At 40.2% G+C, this 25812-nt stretch overlaps 2 protein-coding genes and 2 long non-coding RNA genes across 5 annotated transcripts; 3 read left to right on the top strand and 1 right to left on the bottom strand.

Moving 5' to 3' along the window:
• Positions 1-2205: 2205 nt before the first annotated feature.
• LOC311073864 (uncharacterized protein) lies at positions 2206-3827 on the top strand. The gene is made up of 2 exons (XM_084099933.1): positions 2206-3517; positions 3606-3827. The coding sequence occupies exons 1-2, from the start codon at positions 2323-2325 to the stop codon at positions 3692-3694; spliced, it is 1284 nt and encodes a 427-aa protein (XP_083956059.1). The 5' UTR covers positions 2206-2322; the 3' UTR covers positions 3695-3827.
• Positions 3828-4662: 835 nt separating this feature from the next.
• LOC311073870 lies at positions 4663-7433 on the top strand. The gene is made up of 3 exons (XR_014604222.1): positions 4663-5395; positions 6426-6473; positions 6599-7433. It is a non-coding gene; the product is annotated as an uncharacterized lncRNA (long non-coding RNA).
• A 137-nt stretch (positions 7434-7570) lies between these two features.
• Positions 7571-24794, bottom strand: dennd1c (DENN domain containing 1C). Of its 2 annotated transcripts, XM_084099907.1 has the most exons (23): positions 24581-24794; positions 23567-23631; positions 23166-23209; positions 21195-21244; positions 20987-21106; positions 20643-20712; positions 19906-19986; positions 19749-19823; positions 19402-19455; positions 19107-19217; positions 16063-16163; positions 15600-15645; positions 15405-15506; positions 15202-15327; positions 15016-15117; positions 13077-13167; positions 12953-12993; positions 12643-12693; positions 11953-12000; positions 11724-11843; positions 11337-11422; positions 9538-9748; positions 7571-8823 (listed from the first exon to the last, which is right to left on the bottom strand). In XM_084099907.1, the coding sequence occupies exons 1-23, from the start codon at positions 24595-24597 to the stop codon at positions 8032-8034; spliced, it is 2604 nt and encodes an 867-aa protein (XP_083956033.1). In that variant the 5' UTR covers positions 24598-24794; the 3' UTR covers positions 7571-8031. The 2 variants fall into 2 exon arrangements, with proteins under 2 accessions (XP_083956033.1, XP_083956034.1); XM_084099908.1 differs by lacking the exon at positions 19749-19823.
• LOC311073873 lies at positions 11699-21052 on the top strand. Its single transcript, XR_014604223.1, has 3 exons — positions 11699-11863; positions 13408-13489; positions 20966-21052. It is a non-coding gene; the product is annotated as an uncharacterized lncRNA (long non-coding RNA).
• Positions 24795-25812: the final 1018 nt, after the last annotated feature.

The following is a 25812-nucleotide window of genomic DNA, read 5'->3' as shown; positions in this document are numbered from 1 at the left end:
CTAAACACAGGAACAATGCAAACAAATATACTTCAAAATAAGAATCCACAAGACGGGCTGCGTCCGAAACCGCATACTTCCAATGTCCAAATCCTTAGTATCCATAAAAGAGTAGGTGAGAATTACCTGGGTGACATACTAATTCTCGCAAGATTCAGATGTGCGTATACTTATAGTGTGTTCGAATATGCCTACTTACCTACTATATAGTAGGAGAAAACAGTATGTGAAAGTAGTATGTCTGAAACCTCAGTATTCATAAAGAGTAGGCGAGAAGTTCCCGGATGACTTACTGCTTCAGCCCAGATTCTGAAGCACCCATAGATGGATACTTTTCTATCCCAGGAGGCCACGGGAGAGGATACGTCATAATCGAACATCGCGGAGATCAGCGACGCGGGTGTTTTCAAATGTGAGTAAACACGGTTCCTTGTGTTAAAATGGCAAGTGTTGAACTACTGTAAACTGTTGAATTGTTGAAGGTGTAAAGACGTTAGAAAGTATTTAGTATAGTTGTGATTTTTCTGTAAAAACAAGTTTTATTATGTATAACTAACAGGGGAGCTTATTTAAAATGTCTATTTACATCTGACAGGAACATATTCTATACGTATTGCAGATGAGCACATCACAACATGAAATAGACATCTGAGTGATGAATGTGTGCTATTATGTAGAATTCACTGTTGTCAACACGGTTTACATTAGATAAATGAGCTGTAAGGTGAATAAACTAATCTATAAAGTAACTAAACGTTATAAGTTATCAATTTTATTTGTCCATTAGTAGGCTACTGTTGATAAATTGAGGAACATTTCTGTTGGATAAAGAGTGAGTTAACACCTCAGCAACAACCTCAACATGTAGATGTAGTATTGAGCTCATAAATCACAGAGGTAACGTGAGTCTTGTCTGGATTGTGGGGATCTACTCAGGCAAGCATACAACACCGCTGCATCACATTCACTCAATCAATCATGTGATCTGTTGTAAGGTCACATGACTAATCAGGAAGTGATAAATGTTTGCTGGCTGCAAGGCAGACTCTTTTTCGTGTTGATGCTAGACACTGTTGTGTGAGTTAGGCTCCCTTTTTCATGCAGGGTAATTCTAGAGGCGCGTGTCTACTCTTCACGGAGGACACAGGCTTCTGCATGGAGTTTTAACATTTATGCGATCATCCCCAGTGTGACTTGAGCTGCTGAGCTGCACTGCAACGGAACGTTCACCTTTTCTCTGCATGTGTTAATGCGCTGTGGAACAGTTGAGCATACTGAAAAGGACCAGGCCAGCCACTGTTTTCCTGTAATTAATAGGCATTTCTTTATTGCTTCCTGTTGTTTGATTTTTTTTTTTTTTTTTTGGTTATCCATAATTTTGCCACTCATGTGCTACATTCATAGTATTTCTTATTTTGACTAAGTGTTGCCATTTATGCTGGTGATTCTCCTCTCTAACTATGTCTTCTGCGTAGGTTATCCTTGTACAAGGCCGGATCCACACTGATGCTTTGCCCCTTCTCTTCAGGGGACCACACTGGGAGAGACACTGTATTTGTGTGTACTTATAACTACAACACGGTGTGATATTTTGTAGTGGTATATAAAGATCTTAAGTGTGTAGTGCTTGTGGTGTTGCATGCTTCGACTGGTGTTGGGTTGCTGTCTCCTGTTTCTGTCTCCCCAGGGGCCTCCTGAGCAGGGGTTTTGCATTGGCTGATCCTAGATTGAGGAAAATCCACCAGTCATTTATCACAGTATTTTTTAAGATTTTTTTAAAATAACTTTTCTACGTCTTTTTGTACTAATGTAATACATTTTGGAATACATTTACATTTCTGCCTCTTGTTGACTGTCCCTTTGTGGGGATAAACGTATTATTAGCCACACTACATTCACGGGAAGAGTTGGGGTTCCTCCTGCCCATCATCAGGGGGTGGCGTAGTCAGACTTAAACTAAGGTATACTGCATGGCAGGTACCACAGGATGTTACAGGGACAAATGAACAGATGTGTGTTTATCCAGTGGAGAGTGGCTGAAGAAGGCTTTGAGTGAGTACACTACAGAAATGAATAACAAAATCTATTTAAAACTTAAGTTGTAGTTTATTTTAATTATTCAAATTTATTTATTTCAAACAGAGCTATTACAGCACTTTTCTGATTCTTGATATCTGTGCATTTGCTCCAGAGCTTTTGTGGTGGAGCAGGGCCCGATGACAGCGGCATTTGTGGAAAAAAGGAGGGGGGAAACCTGAAATAAAAATATAAAGTAAAATAATTTTGTTACTTCTAATACAGAAATCAAATGACATTGCACTTATGAAACCCTCCATCACTCCACCTGCCCTTACGAGACCCTCCATCGCTCCACCTGCCCTTACGAGACCCTCCATCACTCCCTTACGAGACCCTCCATCGCTCCACCTGCCCTTACGAGACCCTCCATCACTCCACCTGCCCTTACGAGACCCTCCATCGCTCCCTTACGAGACCCTCCATCGCTCCACCTGCCCTTACGAGACCCTCCATCACTCCACCTGCCCTTACGAGACCCTCCATCACTCCACCTGCCCTTACGAGACCCTCCATCACTCCACCTGCCCTTACGAGACCCTCCATCGCTCCACCTGCTCTTACGAGACCCTCCATCGCTCCACCTGCCCTTACGAGACGCTCAACCTGCCCTTACGAGACCCTCCATCGCTCCACCTGCCCTTACGAGACCCTCCATCGCTCCACCTGCCCTTACGAGACCCTCCATCACTCCACCTGCTCTTACGAGACCCTCCATCACTCCACCTGCCCTTACGAGACCCTTCATCGCTCCACCTGCCCTTACGATTGCTCCACCTGCCCTTACGAGACCCTCCATCGCTCCACCTGCTCTTACGAGACCCTCCATCACTCCACCTGCTCTTACGAGACCCTTCATCGCTCCACCTGTCATTACGATTGCTCCACCTGCCCTTACGAGACCCTCCATCACTCCACCTGCTCTTACGAGACCCTCCATCACTCCATCTGTCCTTACGAGACCCTCCATCACTCCATCTGTCCTTACAAGACCCTCCATCACTCCACCTGTCCTTACGAGACCCTCCATCGCTCCACCTGCTCTTACGAGACCCTTCATCGCTCCACCTGCCCTTACGATTGCTCCACCTGCCCTTACGAGACCCTCCATCACTCCACCTGCTCTTACGAGACCCTCCATCACTCCACTTGTCCTTACGAGACCCTCCATCACTCCACCTGTCCTTACGAGACCCTCCATCACTCCACCTGCTCTTACGAGACCCTTCATCGCTCCACCTGCCCTTACGAGACCCTCCATCACTCCACCTGCTCTTACGAGACCCTTCATCGCTCCACCTGCCCTTACGATTGCTCCACTTGCCCTTACGAGACCCTCCATCGCTCCACCTGCTCTTACGAGACCCTCCATCACTCCACCTTCCCTTACTGCCTCAGATTGTGAAGTACAGTGCAGCACGCAACAACCTCAGGCACAAAGGTATGGCTCACCTCTGGCTGTGAAGAAAATAGAGCACCAGCTTGTTTTCAGCATGCCAAAGGCTCACTCTACTATGCTTCGCTCACAGGAGTGTTTGCTGTTGAGATGAGCCTCACGGGTTCTGTACAGGCTCTCTGTACAGGTGATGAGGGAGACGGTGCACTCAGGCAAAGATAGCCTCGATGTCCCTTTCCCATCCATGATCAGATCCCAGTCTGACTGCAGCCATGAGGGACATGATGGACAGCAGAGACAGGTGACGGTGGGAACGGTGGTCAGCTGAATCATCAGAACAAAGCCGCAGAATGAGATCCGCTGATTTGAGATGGTAGGATGTGGGGTTTACTGCCTGTAAATATGTGATTGTTAGAACAATAAGTTTGAATAAAGCTTTGTTTCATGTGTTGTTGACTTGTGTATATTTATTTATTGTGATGGTTACTTTTTTCAATCTTTTACTCATATATTCATGCTCCTTGTTGTCAGTAAATAAAATATAATTAATTTAATTAATCAATGCATTAATTCATTGCTTGACTGAAAAATGAGATGTGTTCACTGCATTTATCTAGTGTGTATTCACACATAGCTATGCCATACAACAAAACAAATTACATGTTGCTTGTTTTACTAAAATAGGCCTATATCATTTTCAGTAAAAAAATAAAAAAAAGTAATATAATTAAGTATTGGTCAGCATTTATCATTATTATTGTGCATAAGTGTTGTGGTGGGCTAGCAATGCAATTCATTTTGGGGTAATCTTAATTTTTAGGGAGTGATGCTTTTCCCAGTTTCTTCTCAGTTCTCATTCTTCTCAGTTTTTCCCAGAATCAAGTTTTTTTTTCCAACTTTTGCTTGTGGGTGAACATTTTGGCATATAAAATTAAGAAATTAACAACATATTCAAGAGATGACGATTTGGGGGTTTGGTAATAAAAACAATATATTTAAGGATAAAACTGTGGGTTAAAAATATAAGAACTTAACATATAATTTATTGGTTATACTACAATCACAAAATAAATGGGCTGCTGTTTCTTCAAAAAGACCACAATGAGCAAGTTTCATCAATCGATATTTACAGATAAATGAGTTCAAGCTGTCGTTCATATATTTTAAGTTGCTGCGCTTGTGATAACATCGTACATGATAACGTCAACATGACGGATGATGTACGGATTACATTCATACTTAATGAGATCAGGCTATAGTCCATAACCTAGCGCTCATTAAGTAAGTAGCCTACTACTTATTGAAATTAAGTAGCCTACCTGTGAGTATGCGGTTTCGGACGCAGCCCTAGTCACATTTAGGCTCTCATTACCTCTTCACTAATCTTCAACCGGCTTATGGAAGTAGGCTACATTTTGTATTCTAAAAAACGTGGGACAATTTGTGACAGACAGTTAATTTTACGGCTCTACTGGATCCGCAAAGGCCACGACCTTCGAAAGCTCGATAAGCAATTTGTCATGAAATTATTCATTTTTGGTAAACAGTTTTGCAATGATGTGGCGATGGCAGAATAAATGTTTTAATTTACCAACGTAATGACAAAAAAAGTCTTTACAAGACATTTTAAGACATTACAGTTTAAGGATGAGTTTGTGTGAGCTGAGCGCGCGCTTTAGAAAAAGTGGGCGTTGAGGTATATCTAGAGTGAGTTTCACCTGAGTTTCGTGAGTGGAACAGAACAGGTACAGCGAGTTCACGCGCTTCCGGACGCAGGTGAGAGAATCGCCGTCATGCGCGCGCGGATCAAACGAGGCTGCGTCGCGCACTCTTCACTTTCACGCTGAGATCGTGAACGTTTCTGGATTAACAATAATAATATTAACAACAATTCCTCCACTGAATGTCACAACATTTTCTCAGGTGAGTTTAGTTTCTTTTTCAATCGGTTGGTATTCCTCTTACTCAGTGTGTTTTTTGAGAACAGCTCGTCAAACCGGCTGCGCCTCCGACATTCCGTGACTGACTCACATCACGAGGAGATAATGCTCATTCATATCCTCAGCCCTGTCTGCTTAAAAATACATCTATCTCTAGGAAATAGTAATCCTTACACTTAAAAAACTCTTTTTAATAAGTTAAGTAATTTGTAAAGAATAGATAGGAATCATTATCCTACCAGGTGTCACATGACAATACTTTGATATCAAGGGAAATGTTTTGACGTGCGTAAATGATATAATGTGATTGTGAGGTAAACTTACTTAACTTTGGCTACTTTAACTTTTGATGTAAAGCTGCCATGCTTGACATTAGTTTAGTTGGTGCCTAGGTATAAATCTGCCAAGATCACTTCATAAAGTCAGTTGGTCATTAGGCTACATAATTCATACACTTGTTGTTTTTTAAATAGTTTTGATGACATTCTAAGATAAGAGTAAAAAAAAACAACTATATGCTAACACCTGAAGATTGGTACACTGGTAGTTTGGTTTAAAAATAAATATTACAATCATGGTAGTGACCAGAAAGTGTTATGATGGTACTTTTCAAGGTGTGTTCATCCAAAATGTAAATTCTGTCATTTTACTCATCTTAGTGTCATTTCCAAACACAATAAAGGAGGAATCGTTGCCTACTGGCAAAAATGATTGGGCTCTGAGGCTTTCAAGCTCCATGAGGATGCAAAGATACCATAACATAAAACTAATCTGCTCTATTCCAAACCTTCTGAAGTCAAATATGGTTTTGTTTGAGGAACAAACAAAAGTTTGAGTCATTTACTAAAAGTCACATGGCGCTGTGTTTTTGTGGATGTCCTTGTAATTGTAGGTCAGTGTTGTTCTCCCAGACTAATAATTAACAGCCGAACAGTGGACCCTTTTATCTTCTCATCTGTTAATGTTTGTGTATTGAAGTCACATTTCACCTCTATCTCGCTCTTCCTCTATAGGTTAGAGTCCCCTTCCAAAATGACCACGGTGTAGTCTCTATTAACCAGGTACTTTGCCTCTCGCATGCATACGGATGCTCACATCTTGTGTTATCTTGAACAGACACACCCTTGGAACACAAAAAGTGCATCTATAGATATTCTCAGTCTGTGTTTGTTTTTACATGTGCGAGTGTGGAGCACCATGAGTTCGGCGAGCGTGTTGGGCCTGTTCATGCCGGTGTTGTTCCTGCTGGCTCTGGCTGTGGTTCTCTTCTCATGCGTGCTTCGGAAAAGGAGGCAGGTGGAAGGATCGTACCAGCCCAGTGCAGAAGAGCAGAAACAAGCCAAGAACAACAGAGCCGAGAAACCCGGTCTCGCGCTCCCACTGCCCAAAGAGGAGAGACTGATCTGAACACAACCCTCAAAAGATGCTCAGGTGAAACCACACACCACTGGTAAACCTAAACAGAACTTTCATTATAATGGACCATTGCTGTTTAAACGGAGTCCAATCGCCATGCCAGACGTACGTACACATGGGTGGAGTCCTAACAGACGAGGAACATCTGAAGTGGTGGTTGGGTATTCAGCGTTTTTGACTGAGATGCGAGAATGCTTTCACTCCCTAATGCACTGTTATACTGTAGTTGATAAATGAATTCAAGTATGCCTTAAAGAGGTCAGGGTATCTGAAGACAGTTACCTAAAGTAAAGAAGTCAGATGATTTACATGGATGGTCAAACCAGTTTTTGTTTACTTTATTTGTACTTCCTTTAAGTTTACTCACTTGCGGGTCCATGTGAAGAAGACACACCAGCTTTACCTCTAAAACAGATTAGCATTACCCTATTTAAATGTCCACAAAGGAACTTTGTTGCAGCTCTTTCAAAGGTAGAGAGAAAAAAATGTATATTGCACTTTGTCAAATATTGTTTTGTGTTATGTTTGCATTTTTGTAACGTTTCAATACTAGGATGTTGTTGATCATAACAATGTGATGAAGTTAATGTGTAAATGTGTCTGATTCATTAAAATGCGTCTTTGGGTTAAAAACCTTGTCCTTAATTCCTTTATTCAGAGCCAGTCATTTGAGATGTCATGTGGACCGTTTCTGTCAGTGTTTGCTTTCTGATAAGCTGATAACAAATGATTAGATAAGATATTTGGATGAAACGGGTTGGACTTGCTTTATTTGTCAGAACTGGCATTGATGACATAAGTGGGTACTTTTTTTAAAGTTAATAATAAAAAATCTAAATGGACCCAATTTAATGCATGTTTCTGGTTTTACTCTGAACGATTCATCGGTTTACATTATTCCAAAGGGGGAAAAAATGTCCTTCCCCAAAATGTAATAACCTTAAGCTCAAGTTTCAACCAACAGGTACATGAGGCGTTTCATGAGGTGAGTGTCCTTCCACAACCTCAGAGTCTAGTATCGAACGCCAACTTTTCACAAACCAATCAAAACCCAGTGCATGAACTCAATTTGATCTTGTTTGACTCAGAAATGTTGCTTTGCAAAAATCTAAATGTGTTGCAAGTGTCTTTTCATGTTGACTCGAAATCTGAAAAAGTCATTTTTTGTATTGTTTTACTCTGATACACTTGATTTATGATGCTCTAATGTTCGAATCTCTTCTTCAGCTCGGAGACCTTAATGGGAGCCTGGTCTTGCTCTTCTGGCGTCGATGTAACGGGTGATTTTGTACTTTGTTCTTCAGTCTGCCCACCTGCCTTTGACCCCACATTGATTTTGAAGGTTCGGATGGGAGTTTTCATGAAGATTTCCCTTCCTTGGGAAGCAGAAGAGTCAGTCAAGGACCTAGACCGTAACAGAGCTGCTTTAGACAAGACTTTCGGTGACGAAGGTTCAACACTTTTCTCCTCTGGCTCTTCTTCTTTGTCTATCTCTACGTTGAGGACGACAGCGGAGGCGATTCCTCCATTTGCAGGTCCACTTGACCCCAAGTCATTGGTCGTCTTGTGCTCTATCTGATGTTCCTCTTCTTTGTCAGGTTGTGTCTCTGTCCTTTCTTCAACTATTGTCTCGGTATGCAAGCTTTCCTCCATTGTCTCTGTTTTCTCTTCAACTATTGTCTCGGTATCCAAGCTTTCCTCCATTGTTCCATTCATTTGTCCATCTTTTTTCGAACATTGATCCTCTTGCACCTCTTGAGAAACCACTTCAGGAACCAGAGAAGCACCTTCTAAACTTTGTAGATCTGAACACAGACTTTCCTCTAACTCGTTTAAGTCGTTCTCTAATTCGTTAAGCTCATTTTCTGGCCTGTCAGTCATGGCATCAGACTCCTCCCTCTCCCCGCCAGGCTCCTCCTCCTCCCAGCTCATAAGACTTCCGCTGTTTCCAAAAGACTGGCTGAGACTCTCCTGACTTGGTGTGGTGTTACTCTTCTGAAAGAGAAATTAAATGGTGAGAGTGTGTGGACAAGTGTATGTGCTTCTCCTTAAACCTTTTAAACCTTTAAACCTTTTTTTTATGCAACTTAAAATAAGATAATTAAATGTTGCTGTCAAATGTTCCAGTATTATTCTAATATCATTGGTATACTATAGTTTTCCATTTATTTTAATGTTAAAGTTTTTTTTTTTTTTTTTAAATGTCTATAGAGTTTTTATTACAAACTTTTTTTTTTTCTTTTTTTTTTTAAGTGTAATATCAAGGAACATATGATAGTGGTTCGCTCAATTTTAGTTTGTTGGAGACCAATATGTAAAAGTGCATCAATTACAATTAAAGAAATGTTAAATCAAGCAGAAATGGATAATTTTACAGAAAAAAACATTTTCCATTGTGGTACAGGCACGCTAAATGACAACAATTCCCTAATTCCTTTACAGTTTTTTTTTTTTTTTTTATTTTTTTTATTAAAGCTATTTTATGTCATAAAAAGCATGGGAAAATGATTCCACTGTAAGAACATATGCTGCATAACATATAGGGTTAAATAACTTCTGACTGTCTGGTTATGGGATAAAGACTGTAAAATGTGCTCTCATAAACCAAGACTGTAATGTGGCGTGTTTGTTGCAGGTTGACAGATGCCCCGTCCAGCACCGTTTACAAGGAATGTGTGAGACAACAGTGTGAGAGGATCCAGGCCTTACATGTCTGATGAAGTCGCTGCTGTCGGAGCTGAAGAGGTCGAGGCTGCGTGTGCCGTACAGTAAACCCGGCTCTCTGGAGCTCTGAGCGCTCAGGGTGTCGAAGATCTCCCCGAGCAGGTCCATCTCCTCCGGGTCAGCCATGAGGGAAAGCTCATCCTCATCATCCTGTAAGTCGCTGGTGCCAGAACACTGCTCAGCGCTTTCTGTTACACTGCAAAGGCAGATGCGTTTTAAAGAGACACATTAAAGGGATAGTTCACCCAAAAATGTTAATTAGCCCATGGTTTACTCCCCCTCAAGCCATCCTAGGTGTGTATGACATTCTTCTTTAAGACAAATTCAATCGGAGTTATATAAAAAAATGTCCTGGCTCTTCCAAGCTTTTTAATGGCAGTGAACGGACATTTCTGTTTTGATGAAGTCCATCAAAGTGCATCTTAAAGGCATTAACTGTGTAGTTGCTGATGCAGTGATGGTTACATTAGAGGTTTACAGAGAGTGTTTCACAAAATGAATCCAGAAATATCTTGTAAAGTAACTGGTTTTTGTAAAACATTGTGTAAAAAAGTATGATGTAAATTGTGATATTTTACCTTAATTTTAGTTTTTGTTTGGCAGACGCTTCTGCCAGTTTCTGTTTAAACTATCTTTAACCGTTATTTCATTTATGGTAATTGTTGGGCACCATGTGCTGCCATGCATTTACAAAAATTTCCCCAACTACACTAAGTAAGGGTTAATGCTCGACGAGGTGTCCATTGTCAGGTATTAATGGACGACGGCGAGGCGTGAACCGGTTGCCTCTGCCGAAGTCCATTAATACCTGACAATGGACACCTCGAAGGGCATTAGCCCGCTTATATCATGGTCGCTTGCCAAATAACACATTTTACATTAGTTTATATTTTAATTAGTTTTACAATCGAAATCTAAAGTTTTTACAAACAATAACTTGGTTTCCCTGGTTACGCCTGACGGTATATTTACTAAGTGTCCTCTATCACTTTTTAATGGACACCCTGCAGCCAATCATAATCGAGTATTCACCCAGACCATGGTATAAGAGACTAATAAACGGTTAGAGAACCTTTAAAGAATTATACAGGGGCTTAACAGGTTCTTTGTATGGCAGTGGTACTATATACATGTAGCACCTCGACCACTGAAGAACCATACTGGGCTTAAAAGGTTCTTTATGTAGCATCATGCGTTTGTGTAAGGAAAAATATCCATATTTAAAACTTTATAAAGTAAAATAACTAGCTTCCGGCCAAACGAACATACGGATTCGACTTAAGTCTAAGCGCAACTTATGCGAGTAATGCGACGTCCTGCTGATATTTATGCTGCGCCATGACGCACTACGCTTCTTCTGACATCACAAGTTGCGCTTTAGGCTTAAGTGGAATCGGTTTAAGTGTTCGTTTGGCAAAGCTAGTTATTTTACTTTATAAAGTTTTAAATATGGACTTTTTTTTTACACAAATGCATGGCTTTGCTTCAGAAGGCCTTTATTAACACCCAAAAGCCGTGTGGAGCACTTTTATCATGGATAAATGCACTTTTATGGCCTTTCACAGAAACAGAAAACACAAACGGCCATTCACTGCCATTATAAAGCTTGTAAGAGAAGGGACTTTTTTTTTTAATATAACTCTGATTGTATTTGTCTGAAAGAAGAATGTCATATACACCTAGAATGACTTGAGGGTGAGTAAATCATGGGCTAATTTTAATTTTTGGGTGAACTATCCCTTTAAGTGGCAAAACTTTCATGCATGCGTTTCCTCTCCTCTCACCTGTCCTCATACGTGTTGTCGTCCTCTGTCTGTTCATCTGTGTTCTGGTTGCTGGGGTGTTTGCGTGCCGGCCGTCGTGGTCGAGACTGAAAAACAGCATAGAAAGTGTAGGGGGGGGAAAAACAGCATATTTAGCAAGTAAAGTGCATGCACTCTGGATGAACACAAGGTGGAGCCAAACTGCTACAGTTTTCACACTCGGGTGAATTAGAAGATATTTGAAATGGATATTTCCCCAAGTTGCTGCCTTTTGATGCAATAAAATATAAAAATAAAATAAAAATATGCATTGATTTTTAAATAATAGCAATGTATGTAACCATGTTTTTTTTTTTTTATATATATAATATGAATGTATGTAGGCATGTGCTTTCAGGTGTCACTCACCCTGCCAAAGTGCTGTGTGATTGGTAGACGGTTCTGAAGGCAATCTGATTGGATGAGGCGATATGTGTGCGGACCACACACAGACCCGCCTCTCTGTAGCATGCTGGATTCTGTCTGATCCTGAGAGGGAAAATCCAAAGGTCCAACGTAAACACACACAGATGTGAATTAACTGGCTTATTTTGTGCTCAAAGAGGAACCACATGCAATTTACAGAATATAAACTCACCTTTGATGACAGGAGGTTTTTCAGCCCAAATTTGCTTTGATATTTGCTCTGAGTGAGATATTAACAGATTTACGTCATGCATGTACATGTACAACAAATATGGAAACTTTTATTGGTGGAGAATATGCAATATTTAATCATACACAACAGCACATTATAAATTAGAAAATATAAATTACATTACCCTTCAAAAGTTTTTTTTTTAAAAGAAATTACTTCTTTCATTCAGCAAAGATGCATTACATTGATTGAAAGTGACAGTACAGACATTTATAATGCTACAGAAGATTTCTATATTAATTAAATTAATGTTCTTTTGAACTTTCTATTCATCAAAGAATCCTGAAAAAACAAATTACACAACTGTTTTCAACATTGATAATAATCATAAATGTTTCTTGAGCATCAAATCATCATATTAGAATGATTTCTGAAGGATCATGTGACACTGAAGACTGGAGTAATGATGCTGAATGCTTTGATCACAGGAATAAATTACATTTTAACATACATTCACATAGAAAACAGCTATTTTAAAATGCAATAATATTTCAGAATATTACTGTTTTTACTGCATTTTTCATCAAATAAATGAAGCCTTGGTGAGAATAAGAGACTTCTTTCAAAAACATTAAAAATCTTACCAACCCCAAACCTCTGAATAGTAGTGTACATGCAGTATTTACTCACTGCTTTGTTAGCTGTAGACTTCCATGTCACGATCAGGGCTCCTCCCCCTTTCTGTAAAGATACATTTATTTATTTTTTTTTATTTTTTTTAAATCCATTTTTTTGTAAAAGCAGCTTTTAACAGTCCATTCTTCTTGTACGTTACTGTACTAGATAATTTTTGTAAACTTCAATTTATCATGTAGATATTCTGTGCATACTGAAAACTCCCATAGTGTGCCTTGTAAACACACTGCAGGTCTAGTAAGAGGAGTATGGCAGTCTGCCAGAGTCGCATCTTGTTTATAGTTACTGTCCGAGTAAAACGTACCTTTAAATTTCCCACCCATTGCCGACGCAGTTTAGAGGCTCCTGAGAGGAATGGGGAGCAGAAGGATGTTAAAATGAGCACCCAAATAAATGAACCTGATTCTCTGATGGATGTAAATACACACCTGATGAAGCTCCGCACTGAAGCACCTCGTCCTCAAACGCATCATCCGGCTCTTTACCCTGGTTCAGCAGTTCCAGCCGGCCGTCAATAAACTGAGAACAACATGAGATTATAATGGAAGATAATATGCAGTCATGTCATTGGTTACGCATTTAAGTCTGTTTAAATATCTTTTATAATCTGTACTTTACATTGTAAAGTACAAATTTAATTTCACATCAAGTTAGAATATGATGATGCATAAGTTGCCAAGCTATTTTGTATGACTTCAGAAAACTTTAAATATAACACTTGGCTACATTTTTAAAGGTTTTATGGTGCTCTTTTTGCAGCTCAACACAAAGAGCCGCTTGAACATTCTTCAAAACTTGAAAGAAAGAAAAAGAAAGAAAGTGTATTTGGATTGGTATAAGGGTGAGTAAATTATTCTTGGTTGAATTAATCCTTTTTACTGCATTTTAACTAATTGACATCACCATACTTCCCCAGATGATTCACAAGTTATTTTTCACTTTATGATTGGTCTACTCTGCTCTGATTGGTCAGATGGCCCAGTCTGTTGTGATTGGTCTGCTCTGCTCTGATTGGTCAGATGACCCAGTCTGTTGTGATTGGTCTACTCTGCTCTGATTGGTCAGATGATCTAGTCTGTTGTGATTGGTCTGCTCTGCTCTGATTGGTCAGATGGCCCAGTCTGTTGTGATTGGTCTGCTCTGCTCTGATTGGTCAGATGACCCAGTCTGTTGTGATTGGTCTGCTCTGCTCTGATTGGTCAGATGGCCCAGTCTGTTGATTGGTCGACCGCTTACTGCGCGTATTGGAAACCAAATGGCCATTACTATTTCTAAATTTCAGTTGTTGGTTTTACTGTATCAGTCTCATCCTGGAAGTGCGTCAAATTGAATTTGCTTTGGCAGCTAAAAACAGTGTCTTCTCAACATGTCAACAAGACGAACTAAACTCTTTCAGTCTCAGCTACAACTGCAGTGTTTTTGAGGGTCCAAGTAGACAGTGTTCGCGGCCAGCCAATCGAGACCATTGGCTGGCATGATGCAAACTTACGTAGGCTTGAGCAGCAAGTAAGACTTGAATTACTGAAGACTCATTTCAGGCTGTTCAGAATCACTTATTTCTTTCAGGAGAAAATAACTCCATTGATCTTTGAAACTTTGAATCTTTGAGTCCTTTTACATCCACAAACCGCTGAATTACACACTGAATGAAAGGGAATATCTGAAAAAGCATTATGGGGGCACTTTAATTCTAATTTTAGTTTTAATTTTAGTTTTTAGCCTTTAACGATACGTATTGCACTTTAAATATATAGAAGTAAATAGATAAAGTGCAACAAAATAAACACTTAAATGTGTATTTTTGGATGTTTTCGTTCCACTAGTCTGAAAGAAAACACATTATGGAAGCAAAATAGCCCTCAAATTTGACCAGTGCATGAAAAAACAATGGTTTTGCATGTAGTGTCTTGCCTTAAGATAATTCCTGACATTGCGCATACCTATAGACTAAACACATAATATGCATGTGCGCGCCATCACCGTTTTCACAGATTCACATTTTTGAAGTTTACACAGAGATGATAACGTTTTTCAAAGTTTGCGTTCTCGAGCCACCAAACACTGTTGCCGTGCAAATGAACGGCCAGAACACATTAAAAGTTTTCTGTTTTCAGTTAGATTGGTGTCGTGTTAGCGGACGCTAAGTTAATAACTAATGATCTTTGCAACAGAAATGAATCAATCAAACACTAACTTTAGCTGGACAATAACTTTATTCTAGAGCTGCTGTAAAGCCAAAACAATCTATGTTACTGTAATTTCCTATTATCACTGTAAAGCAGCTTTGAAACAATCTATATTGTTAAAAGCGCTATATAAATGAAGGTGACTTGACTTGACATTGTGGATGTGTGAGTTAACAGTTACCTCTTTAAAACACTGCAGGTGAACCGCGCTCTCCAAAAATTCCCGCATGCTTTGAGACTTATGACTCAGAAACGTCTCGTTGCAGAACACAACCGGCCCTTCCTTCAAAGTAAGAGAGAGAGAGGAGCATTGAAGAGAGCATTTATAAACCTGATGCTAATGTTTATGTAAACGAGCGTCACTCACGGCAGACGACTGTAAGGCATCCCTGTATCCGCCGAACAGCAGAGCCTGCGCGCGGAGGAACGCGTGCGCGACCCCTGACCCCGCCGACGCCGCCTGTCTCTTCAGCCTGACCTTCAGTCCCGCCACCTGCAGAAACAGTGTTTGCTGTAAACCTTCAGCCGCTGCGCGTCAGAGGCCTGCGAGCACGAGCAAACGAGTCTCACCACGTCGGCCGGGATCTTCTTCAGGTCCTCGTGGGGCGACTCCAGTGTGTTGGTGTCAACGTTTAGTATGACCACGTCCTCCAGAGCTCGACTCTTGACTCTCTGTCGCACCGAAACACACAGAAGGAACCGTAATGTGAGTGTTTATGCGACACAGACTGTGAGAGAAGACGATGAATGAGGGAATCGTCGTACCTCCGCCAGGCTGGAGTGGATTCCAATGAGGTACGGCATCGGTGCGCTGAAAAACGAACGTGAGGTAGAATTAGGTGGAGGATGTGGTACTATTATTAGTTAATATTGATATTATAGGCAGTATATTAGGCCCCCTGGTTGACAAACACTGCTTTCTTCTCTTTTTTGTTTTTGTTTGTTTTTTAATGTAACTCAAATTCAGTTTCTTTTAAATGTGCTATATAAATACATTTTGATTTGATGGTTGTGTGTGTGTGTGTGTGTGTGTGTGTGTGTGTGTGTGTGTGTGTGTGTGTGTGTGTGTGTGTACATGTTTTTCTATCCCGGTGGGGACTTAAACCTGGATGCACATTGACTCATGGGGGTCTCGTGTCACTGTGGCCTTTTTATGTAAAAATGCAGAAAGTTTTGTGTGATGGGTGGTTTAGGGGTTTGTGTGTGTGTGTGTGTCTGTGTCTCATACCAGCAGTAGTCCAGCAGATGAGGTGGCAGCACTGGAATGAAGATGTGCTGCCAGTACATGGGGAAGAGCATCCCGTTACACGCGTGTATGCAGGCCGTGAGCTGAACACACACAAAAGTTTTAAGTTTTAGTTTTAATGTTTAATGAAGGCGTGTCCTGACTAGAGCCAACACAATTAGTGTCTAGCATCAAGTGACACTTCTGCCTTAAATGAAAGAAATAACATTCTCAGGCAACCTGAAGATGTTTAATTGGTTTTTGGAATATAAATAGAAACCAAACAATATGCTGCAGCTGGTTGGGACAAAAACTGAGATTTTGTATGTGTGTAGATTCTTTGTCTCACGCCTGGTTAGGTGTTAAGGCGTTTTTACACTTGGGTTTCTCATGAGGAATATGACCATATGACCATTTTACAGTTTGTAGGGATGATATGTAGAAAGCTGCAAAGCTGAAAGTGAAAATCAGGCACACGGTTCTCATGCGATTCCCAAATGGTAATAAAGCAATCCGACATCATTTGTGGAAGATGACTTTTATAGCATAATGCACTTGAAATAGTGGACAGGATGCATGGACATCTTTTGTTTTTTGTTATTTAAATCAGTTTTAATCAGTCACTGAGAAAAGAGTCGCATTAAAATTCTTTGAAATTCTTATTTTGTGTTCTGTGGAAATAACAGCATTCCAGCAAACAAAAATGAGTTCTATGAATGTTTGTTTTCCTAACATTCTTAAGTTATGAAAACGTTGTTTTTGAATGTTCTCTCAACTTTCGAAACATCTAGTTTTTTTATTAAATGTTAAAAAAAATATATATATATATATTGGTTATTCAAACATTAAGAGAACATTCCATTTTGCAAACATTATAGAAATGTTACTTTTGAATGTTCACAGAACGTTCTGAAACAAAAACAGTTATCATGGATATTCATATAATTTTTTTCTGAAACATTTTAGTTTTTTTGTTTTGTTTGTTTTTTTAAATGTTACATTGATTATTACTATAAATATCCATGATAAATAATGTTTTTGTGCCAACTTTGAATAAATGTTCTATTACTATGTGTTACTGGAAGAAAGTTTGTTCATAACTTTGATAAAACCTTCCCCAGAACATTAGCCAAAGTAACAAGACCATTTATTGTTAACTGGGGATACGGGTTGAAACAACATGAGGGTGAAGGATGTTTTTCAGTGAACTATTCCTTTGTTTCACATGAATATTTATGCATTTTGGTGTCCAAAAGCGAATTACATTGCAGTCAAATTATGCATTTCAGTACATGCATTCCCTGGGAACTGAACCCATGACCTTGAGCACTATATACAGTGAGGAAAATAAGTATTTGAACACCCTGCTATTTTGAAAGTTCTCCCACTTAGAAATCATGGAGGGGTCTGAAATTGTCATCGTAGGTGCATGTCCACTGTGAGAGACATAATCTAAAAAAAAAATCCAGAAATCACAATGTATGATTTTTTAACTATTTATTTGTATGATACAGCTGCAAATAAATATTTGAACACCTGAGAAAATCAATGTTAATATTTGGTACAGTAGCCTTTGTTTGCAATTACAGAGGTCAAACGTTTCCTGTAGTTTTTCACCAGGTTTGCACACACTGCAGGAGGGATTTTGGCCCACTCCTCCACACAGATCTTCTCTAGATCAGTCAGGTTTCTGGGCTGTCGCTGAGAAACACGGAGTTTGAGCTCCCTCCAAAGATTCTCTATTGGGTTTAGGTCTGGAGACTGGCTAGGCCACGCCAGAACCTTGATATGCTTCTTACAGAGCCACTCCTTGGTTATCCTGGCTGTGTGCTTCAGGGCATTGTCATGTTGGAAGACCCAGCCTCGGCCCATCTTCAATGCTCTAACTGAGGGAAGGAGGTTGTTCCCCAAAATCTCGCAATACATGGCCCCGGTCATCCTCTCCTTAATACAGTGCAGTCGCCCTGTCCCATGTGCAGAAAAACACCCCCAAAGCATGATGCTACCACCCCCATGCTTCACAGTAGGGATGGTGTTCTTGGGATGGTACTCATCATTCTTCTTCCTCCAAACACGTTTAGTGGAATTATGACCAAAAAGTTATATTTTGGTCTCATCTGACCACATGACTTTCTCCCATGACTCCTCTGGATCATCCAAATGGTCATTGGCAAACTTAAGGCGGGCCTTGACATGTGCTGGTTTAAGCAGGGGAACCTTCCGTGCCATGCATGATTTCAAACCATGACGTCTTAGTGTATTACCAACAGTAACCTTGGAAACGGTGGTCCCAGCTCTTTTCAGGTCATTGACCAGCTCCTCCCGTGTAGTTCTGGGCTGATTTCTCACCTTTCTTAGGATCATTGAGACCCCACGAGGTGAGATCTTGCATGGAGCCCCAGTCCGAGGGAGATTGACAGTCATGTTTAGCTTCTTCCATTTTCTAATGATTGCTCCAACAGTGGACCTTTTCTCACCAAGCTGCTTGGCAATTTCCCCGTAGCCCTTTCCAGCCTTGTGGAGGTGTACAATTTTGTCTCTAGTGTCTTTGGACAGCTCTTTGGTCTTGGCCATGTTAGTAGTTGGATTCTTACTGATTGTATGGGGTGGACAGGTGTCTTTATGCAGCTAACGACCTCAAACAGGTGCATCTAATTTAGGATAATAAATGGAGTGGAGGTGGACATTTTAAAGGCAGACTAACAGGTCTTTGAGGGTCAGAATTCTAGCTGATAGACAGGTGTTCAAATACTTATTTGCAGCTGTATCATACAAATAAATGGTTAAAATGTCTCTCACAGTGGACATGCACCTACGATGACAATTTCAGACCCCTCCATGATTTCCAAGTGGGAGAACTTGCAAAATAGCAGGGTGTTCAAATACTTATTTTCCTCACTGTATTCTACAAAACGGCATACAATAGTGCACAAGTATGTGAATAGGGACACACTTTTGGTGTCGCTAGCGCCATGCTCTTCTGTTTTCATGTTAAGTTTTAGTAGCCGAAGCGAATCAAGGCACTAAAGCGTCTCCACTGAACTCACCGTGCTGAGTTTACTGCAGTAAATGAGGATTCGTCTCTCGAACAACATGCTGGCGAAGAGCTGGAGGAGATTCCCCACATCCACCGCCACCACCAGCTCCGTCAGGTTCCTCTGATACACACACACACACACACACACACACACACACACACACACACACACACACACAGACACACACACACACACACACACACACACACACACACACAGGCTTATAAGAACCGAGAAATGACCAGGCAGTTAAAATCCACACATTATTGAAATCATAGAATAGAAACGATGGGGGAAAACTCACACTCTCTGGAATTGAGGGCAAGGCTTTGGGATCCGGCGCGATAAAGTACGGGATCTGATGCAGAGGAACAATATTTTACAAAAGTGCCAAACTAAATTGCATGTTTGGTTAGCAGCTACCACACGATAGTCGTTCGGCTTTCGAGTTAGTCTGCCTCAAGGGTGTGATTAATTTTGTGATAAATTTGAGTTCTAGTTAGTGTTTTAGTTAAGCATTGGTCCATTTCCTGGTTAGTTTCAGATGCTGGATTAGGTCAATCCCGTATTACGGCATGCATTAGGATTTATTAGACGCTGGAGTGAAGGTTTAGTCCGGTCGGCTGGCTGTACAGCGGATCAGGGACTCACCCCCTCTGACTCCTCCCCTTTAGGGGCGTGTCCACAGATGCCAGGCATCTTCCTTCCGATCATTAGCTTCCCTCCCTCAGTGAAGAACAAACGACCCTGATTGTGATGTCACACGTGATGTCATAAACGGAACTTCCAGCAGCCAATCGGCACTTACCATCTGCAGCGTGATGGAGCCGTTCGCCGGTGGGACGGGGTGCTTGTAGAGAACCGAGAGCAGCTCTTTCATCTCATTGGTCTGCCAGGGTGTGCAAATCAACAAAACGGCTTTAGATGCATTAACGGTCAAAAATTAGGAACCATTTGGAAAATGTTTGGAAAAAATTAGGTTGGCTGCATGTATTTTTATTTATGCATATATTGAAAATACAGTAAAACGGTAATATTGTGCTATATTATTACCATTTAAAATAACATTTTTCTCATTTTAAAATGACAAGAAAAAAGTATCAGATGAAAAAGAAAAAAAAAGTGTCGGTTTCCACAAAAATATTAAGCAGCAAAAACTGTTTTAACCTTTGATACCATTATTAAGCATTTAAAACCAATAATAATTGAGCTTCAAATCAGGATATTATTACAGAAGGATCTCGTGAAACTGAAGACTGGAGTAATGATGCTAAAAAATCAGCTTTGATCACGGTTGATTATTTATTAATCACAAATAAATTACACTTAAACACATTATTCACATAGAAAACAGCTATTTTACATTGTCATAATATTTCACAAAATTAGAGTTTTACTGTAGTTCTGGTCAAATAAATGCAGCTTTTGGTGAGCAGAAGAGACTTTATCAAGATCTACTTGAACTAGATCTTAATTATTCCAAACTTTTTAGTGCATAAACCGCTTTTTTAAACTTAGATCATCAGGAGGACATTTAAACCTCACCTGTCCTTTCGTCGAGTAGTCAGCTAGGTTATTCAGAAGTTTGTAGAAGACCTCATACCATGGCAAATAGCTGAGAGAGAAAGAAATCACACTGCTAAGTCTGTTTTGTATGTACTTATTATGAGTAACTTAAAGCAGATCATAACTCTAACCTTCACCATTTATTGCACATATATGAGTCTAACGAGACATGAAAACTGGCCTAGGTGAACGTGTTTAGCCAACAGCCATGAGAATCAGACTGTTAATCATTAAAAGGGGCTTAATCGATGAGAATGAGTCCTCAGTCGTGTGCACTGTGAGTGAAACGATCTGTTTTTCAGTGTGTTTTGCGTGTGTGAGACCTGAGGATGCAGAAGCAGGTCTGAGAGCTGGACGTGAGTCTGCAGAAACCGAAGCGCTGACATCCCTCCAGATCCGTCAAGACGAAGGTGAAGTGCTGCACGGCAACAGTGTCCTTCGCCCTGGCAAACCAACGGTCAATCCGTCATAAAAGGTAAAAGACTGGCGTGTGCATTACTATATTCAATAATGATAATGACTGATTTTCACCTCTCTATGTCATAAGGGAAGCAGAAGCGAGGCAAGGACTGCAGAGACTCCTGTGCGAGAACAGCAGATGTATTATCAACCACTTTTACACACTCAATTTCTGAGTTCAAGAATCCAGAGACTGCATCATGAAATGTGGGTGTTTAAAGCCAGATTGTGAGTTTGCAGTGGATCTGAGGAAACTTTTGGACCAGACGTGGAGGCTAAAAGTAAAATTACCCAGTAAGGCCTGTTTAGTTTAAAATCTATCTTCATTTTTTCTATTATTGGTGTAATCTCTATTATATTAATGTTAATAGTCGTTAAAATACTTTTCACTGCTGTCTAGTTTAGAAAGGCTAAAACAATTACTAAGTATACATTGTTTATATACTGTATATGAATATAATGTGTATATATATTTGCATGTGTATATATATGTTGCAGAGTTGGAACAAGTTTGTTATATTTTGAGGAAAGATGATAATGTCAGCTGAATCATGAAAAATAAGACTTGGAACATGTTTTAAGAGGTAAATAGGGTAAATTCTGAAATTTTATCAATTATAAAATTGATTATATAGCTGCACAATATATTATTACATTTTATTTTCTGCAGTTCTGCATTATTTACGCATTTTTTTAATTTATGCAGTATTTGTTATTTATTAATATTTCCCCAATTCTTAAAACGTAGCTATTATATCCTTAGCCGCTTTCCGACCAAGTAGTTACAGGAACTTAGTTCTAGGAACTGTCCACTTCTAAACAGTTCTAAGAACTACTCTCCCCCAAACTCGGTTTTGCTGTTTGCTTTCGCACTGGCCAAGTGGTCATAGGAACTGGTAGGAGGGGTAAGGGAGTGACGCAAGCACGGTGACTTTTATTTTGACGGCGCGACGGACCTTTATTTTGGCGGCGCTGAGAACGCCAGAGCAAACAATGCTCGCATTCTCTGTGTTTATTAGTTAGCGATCTGTCTAACAGTACTGTTTAATATGTTATTAGGTAGAACTGTTATAGAAAGTAGACAGTATATGAAAAAAAGGTTATTAGCCTATGCCGTGTTTTTGACGTCCAGTGTTGCTAGCTGGGCAGATAAACATAATCATGTTTGACTTGGTCCCCTCAAAGTTGCGTTGGATTTTCTCTTCAGCATAAAGGTTTAGAGACCCATCTATCACTGTTTTCCATGTTTTATAGTTAGTTTATGGAGTAAATATATAGGCTATAATCTGTGTGTTTACATTCTAGCTGTTTTAAAAATGGCGGGTGCTGGTGCTCCGCGTGCGTTCGGTCAATCAGCGTACACTAACGTCACGGGTAGTTCAGTGCTGGTTTAGACCCGACTCTGAAGTAGGACCTAAATTAGTTCCTCCAAATGGAGTTCCTAGAACTAAAATCGTTCCTAGTTCCTGCGGTGCGAACACGCCGACATCCGGGTACTTTAGCCAATAGTTCTAGGAACTGTGAAAAGGTTCCTCCGGTCGGAAAGCGGCTATAGTGAGAGGTGCATTATTAATATGCATTTATTTTTGTATGCAGTGTTTTTTAATGTAATATAATTGTCCCTTATTTTAAAACTTTGCTATTACATAAATGGTAAGTAAAAAAAAACTAAAAAAAAAACTAGTTAAACAGTTATATTAATGTAAATAAAATAAATTAATAAAAATAAATGGTAACACTTTAGTTTAGGGTGCAATTCTCACTATTATCTAGTTGCTTTTTAGGATGCATTAGGATGCATATTACTATGATATTAGCTGTTTATTAGTACTTACTTATAAAGCACATATTAATGGCTTATTCTGCGTGACCATATTCTACATCCCTCAATCCTACACAACACCTAAACTTAACAACTACCTTTCTAGCTATTAATAAGCAGCAAGAGTCATAGTTAATAGTGAGAATTGGATAATCTAAAGTGTGACCAGATAAATAAATAAAAACCAGAAGGAATGAACCACAGTGATCGCGAGGACTAACCTCATCATTAAAGTCTTCAGGGAACTGAAACAGCACACCAGGATCTACACAAACAGAAAGAAAACACACACACACACACACGCGCGCGGGTCAGGCACATCAGTTCATTTCTCGACTAGAGGATGTGGTTAAAGTCAGGTCAAAGTTATCCACAGAGAGCAACCAGACCAGTTGAGCCAGACCTCATCTCTCTCTTTAACCCTGTTAGCGGACAACACAGCATACTAACTAGTTCCCCTGCTTTTCTCTCTCTGACGAGTGTGTATCAGGCCCGGGTGTGTGGTTTTTCTGGTTCAGTCATGTGACAGGAAGAGCCACTCTCAGAAAAGACAGGCTTCTGTGTGCATGTGTGTGTTTATTGCATCAGTTATTCCGTGCATGTGTGTGTGTGTGATACCCACCTTTATCTCTGGCGATTGGACATGAGGCTTGAAAGCACCAGTAGAACGTTTTATCAGGGTTTTCTCTGAGAACAACAAAACCATGAGAAAAAAATAGTCATCATAACAAAACAACCATTGAAATCACAGTAGAAAAAACATTACAGTTCTGACGTGAAACGCAAACGCTGTGAGAATGACCTGAACGACTCTGAATGGGGTCGTATCTTCTGTTAATTCTTCTCATAAACTCTTATTGTAAAGCTTGAGGCGAGGAGCAGGATGTGGTCGACTGCTAAATTAGTAGAAGCACATCAACAGAACATACTCCTGACTGAACATTTCAGCCGGTCTTAACCACATTCATGCGGATACAATGATCCTAACAGCATGTTTGTGGCATTGCATTAATTGCAAAATTATCAGTCAATTCGAGAAATGTTCCGATTTTTATGTACGACTTTTAATGGCGGATCAGAGCAAAATTTTAGGAAAATCTGAGAAGGAAAAGTGTCCATTTGCGATTGAGATAATAGAGATGATATTAATATAATAGTTCATGTGAATTTCAAGACCTGTGCAAAACTGAAAAGTGCAAACACACCTAACGGATTTCCGACACGGTGAGACTTCAGCAACGATGAAGAAAAGTGGCGCTTCAGCATTTCAGTGCACACACACATACTTTTTATGGTGTTGTCTAATGCAATGACATTCACACATATTTTAGTGTGAATTAAAGCGGTTTTGAGGCCGCTGTGCATTTTCTTTTCTTTTCTTTTCGCAAGGCAGCTTGAAATGAAATGAAATGAGGGATGGAGAGCTGATGAACATCTGCATCTCGGAGGACACCTGTCCAAACTCTCCGTCTGCAGATCTCATCTCGACATCTGCTCTGGCGTTAAGAGTTTATTCTCTGAGTCGTGATGGAAAGCCTCACGTCCGAGAACGACAGAGCGAGGAAGAGGAAGTAAGCAGGAGACCGCAATGTGAGCAAACAGAGAGAAATCGAGAGGCAAACGGAGAGAATCTTACTTTATCCTGGAGCCCATGATGCTCTTGTGTGTCGGGGCCCATTCAGGGTGTTCGGGGCCGGCAGCGGACCGAAGTCATTAGATCCTTAATTAACATGCATCGACACACACACACTTCTGCACACACACATCCTCACATCAAACAGCCGATTCCGCCGACAAGCACTCAACTCAAGACAGCACTTCCTGATCTGTGTGTGTGTGTGTGTGTGTGTGTGTGTGAGAGAGAGAGACCTACATGACGTCTGCCGGTCTATTGACTATAATATTATAATCCCATATTCTCAATAAGAACTAGAGTATTTTGCTCTCTGGTAGATCGAGTCTCATCTTTAGGTTGAATCACTTCAGAAAGCCATTCATTTTACTTGGACTATTTCAAAATGCTCACTTATGTAACATTTTATGCACTTTTATTATGTTAAATGCTTTGTATGTGGTTTTATTTTATAGTGTTGTTGTTATACCTTTATAATATGTGTTCATTCATATAGGATAAACTCACACTTTCACCTAGTGATGATTGAAGACATAAACACATGGAAGAGGAAATACAAGAATGGACTTCCTCTATTGTAGCACTGCTGTTTTGCTCTCATCATTTCTCATGTGTTTGCGCTCTCTCTCTCTCTCTCTCTCTCTCTCTCTCTCTCTCTCTCTCTCTCTCTCTCTCTCTCTCTCTCTCTCTCTCTCTCTTACACACTCACACACACACACACACACACGGAAGGGTGATCAATATGGATGTGCTGAGCAAACAGGTAACTTTGTCCTATTTACACAGACACACTTTCTCACACACACACTATTCTGACAGTTCAGTTGACTAATATTGTCATTGAATTGAAGCACATCCGAGTTCTTGGTACCAGTTTATTAGTGCACTGCACACTGGTTCCCTCTAGTGTTCAGTGGAGGAACAGCATGACAATTTGGTTTTGGAAACAGTAAAGAACTGAAGGAGTGTAAAATTTGATTTTGGAGTAATATTGGTAACACTTTATTTTACAGTCCTATTCCCCATGTATACGTAAGGAATAATTGACGACAGGCCGTTGAATTATTAGAAAAATAATGCACACCCGAGGTGGTAATGCGGTCACGACGCGAAGCGGAGTGGCCGTTACACCTCGGTGTGCATTATTTTTCTAATAATTCAACGGCCTGAAGTCAATTATTCCGCTTATACTACAGTTACCACACCTCGAAACATTGTTCAGATTATGTATTTCA

Source organism: Abramis brama, assembly GCF_963993115.1.
Source record: "Abramis brama genome assembly, chromosome: 2".
In the NCBI taxonomy this organism is placed as follows: domain Eukaryota; kingdom Metazoa; phylum Chordata; class Actinopteri; order Cypriniformes; family Leuciscidae; genus Abramis; species Abramis brama.
Note: the sequence above shows the minus strand (reverse complement) of the source record. Positions and strands in the feature narration are given on the sequence as shown.

Coding starts and splice junctions, on each gene's coding strand:
- LOC311073864 (XM_084099933.1), top strand. CDS start 2,323: ATGAAACCCTCCATCACTCCACCTGCCCTTACGAGACCCTCCATCGCT. Junction 3,518..3,605: donor CAACAACCTCAGGCACAAAG/GTATGGCTCACC, acceptor CTTCGCTCACAG/GAGTGTTTGCTGTTGAGATG.
- dennd1c (XM_084099907.1), bottom strand. Junction 21,107..21,194: donor TTCCCTTATGACATAGAGAG/GTGAAAATCAGT, acceptor TTGGTTTGCCAG/GGCGAAGGACACTGTTGCCG. Junction 11,423..11,723: donor TCACACAGCACTTTGGCAGG/GTGAGTGACACC, acceptor GCTGTTTTTCAG/TCTCGACCACGACGGCCGGC.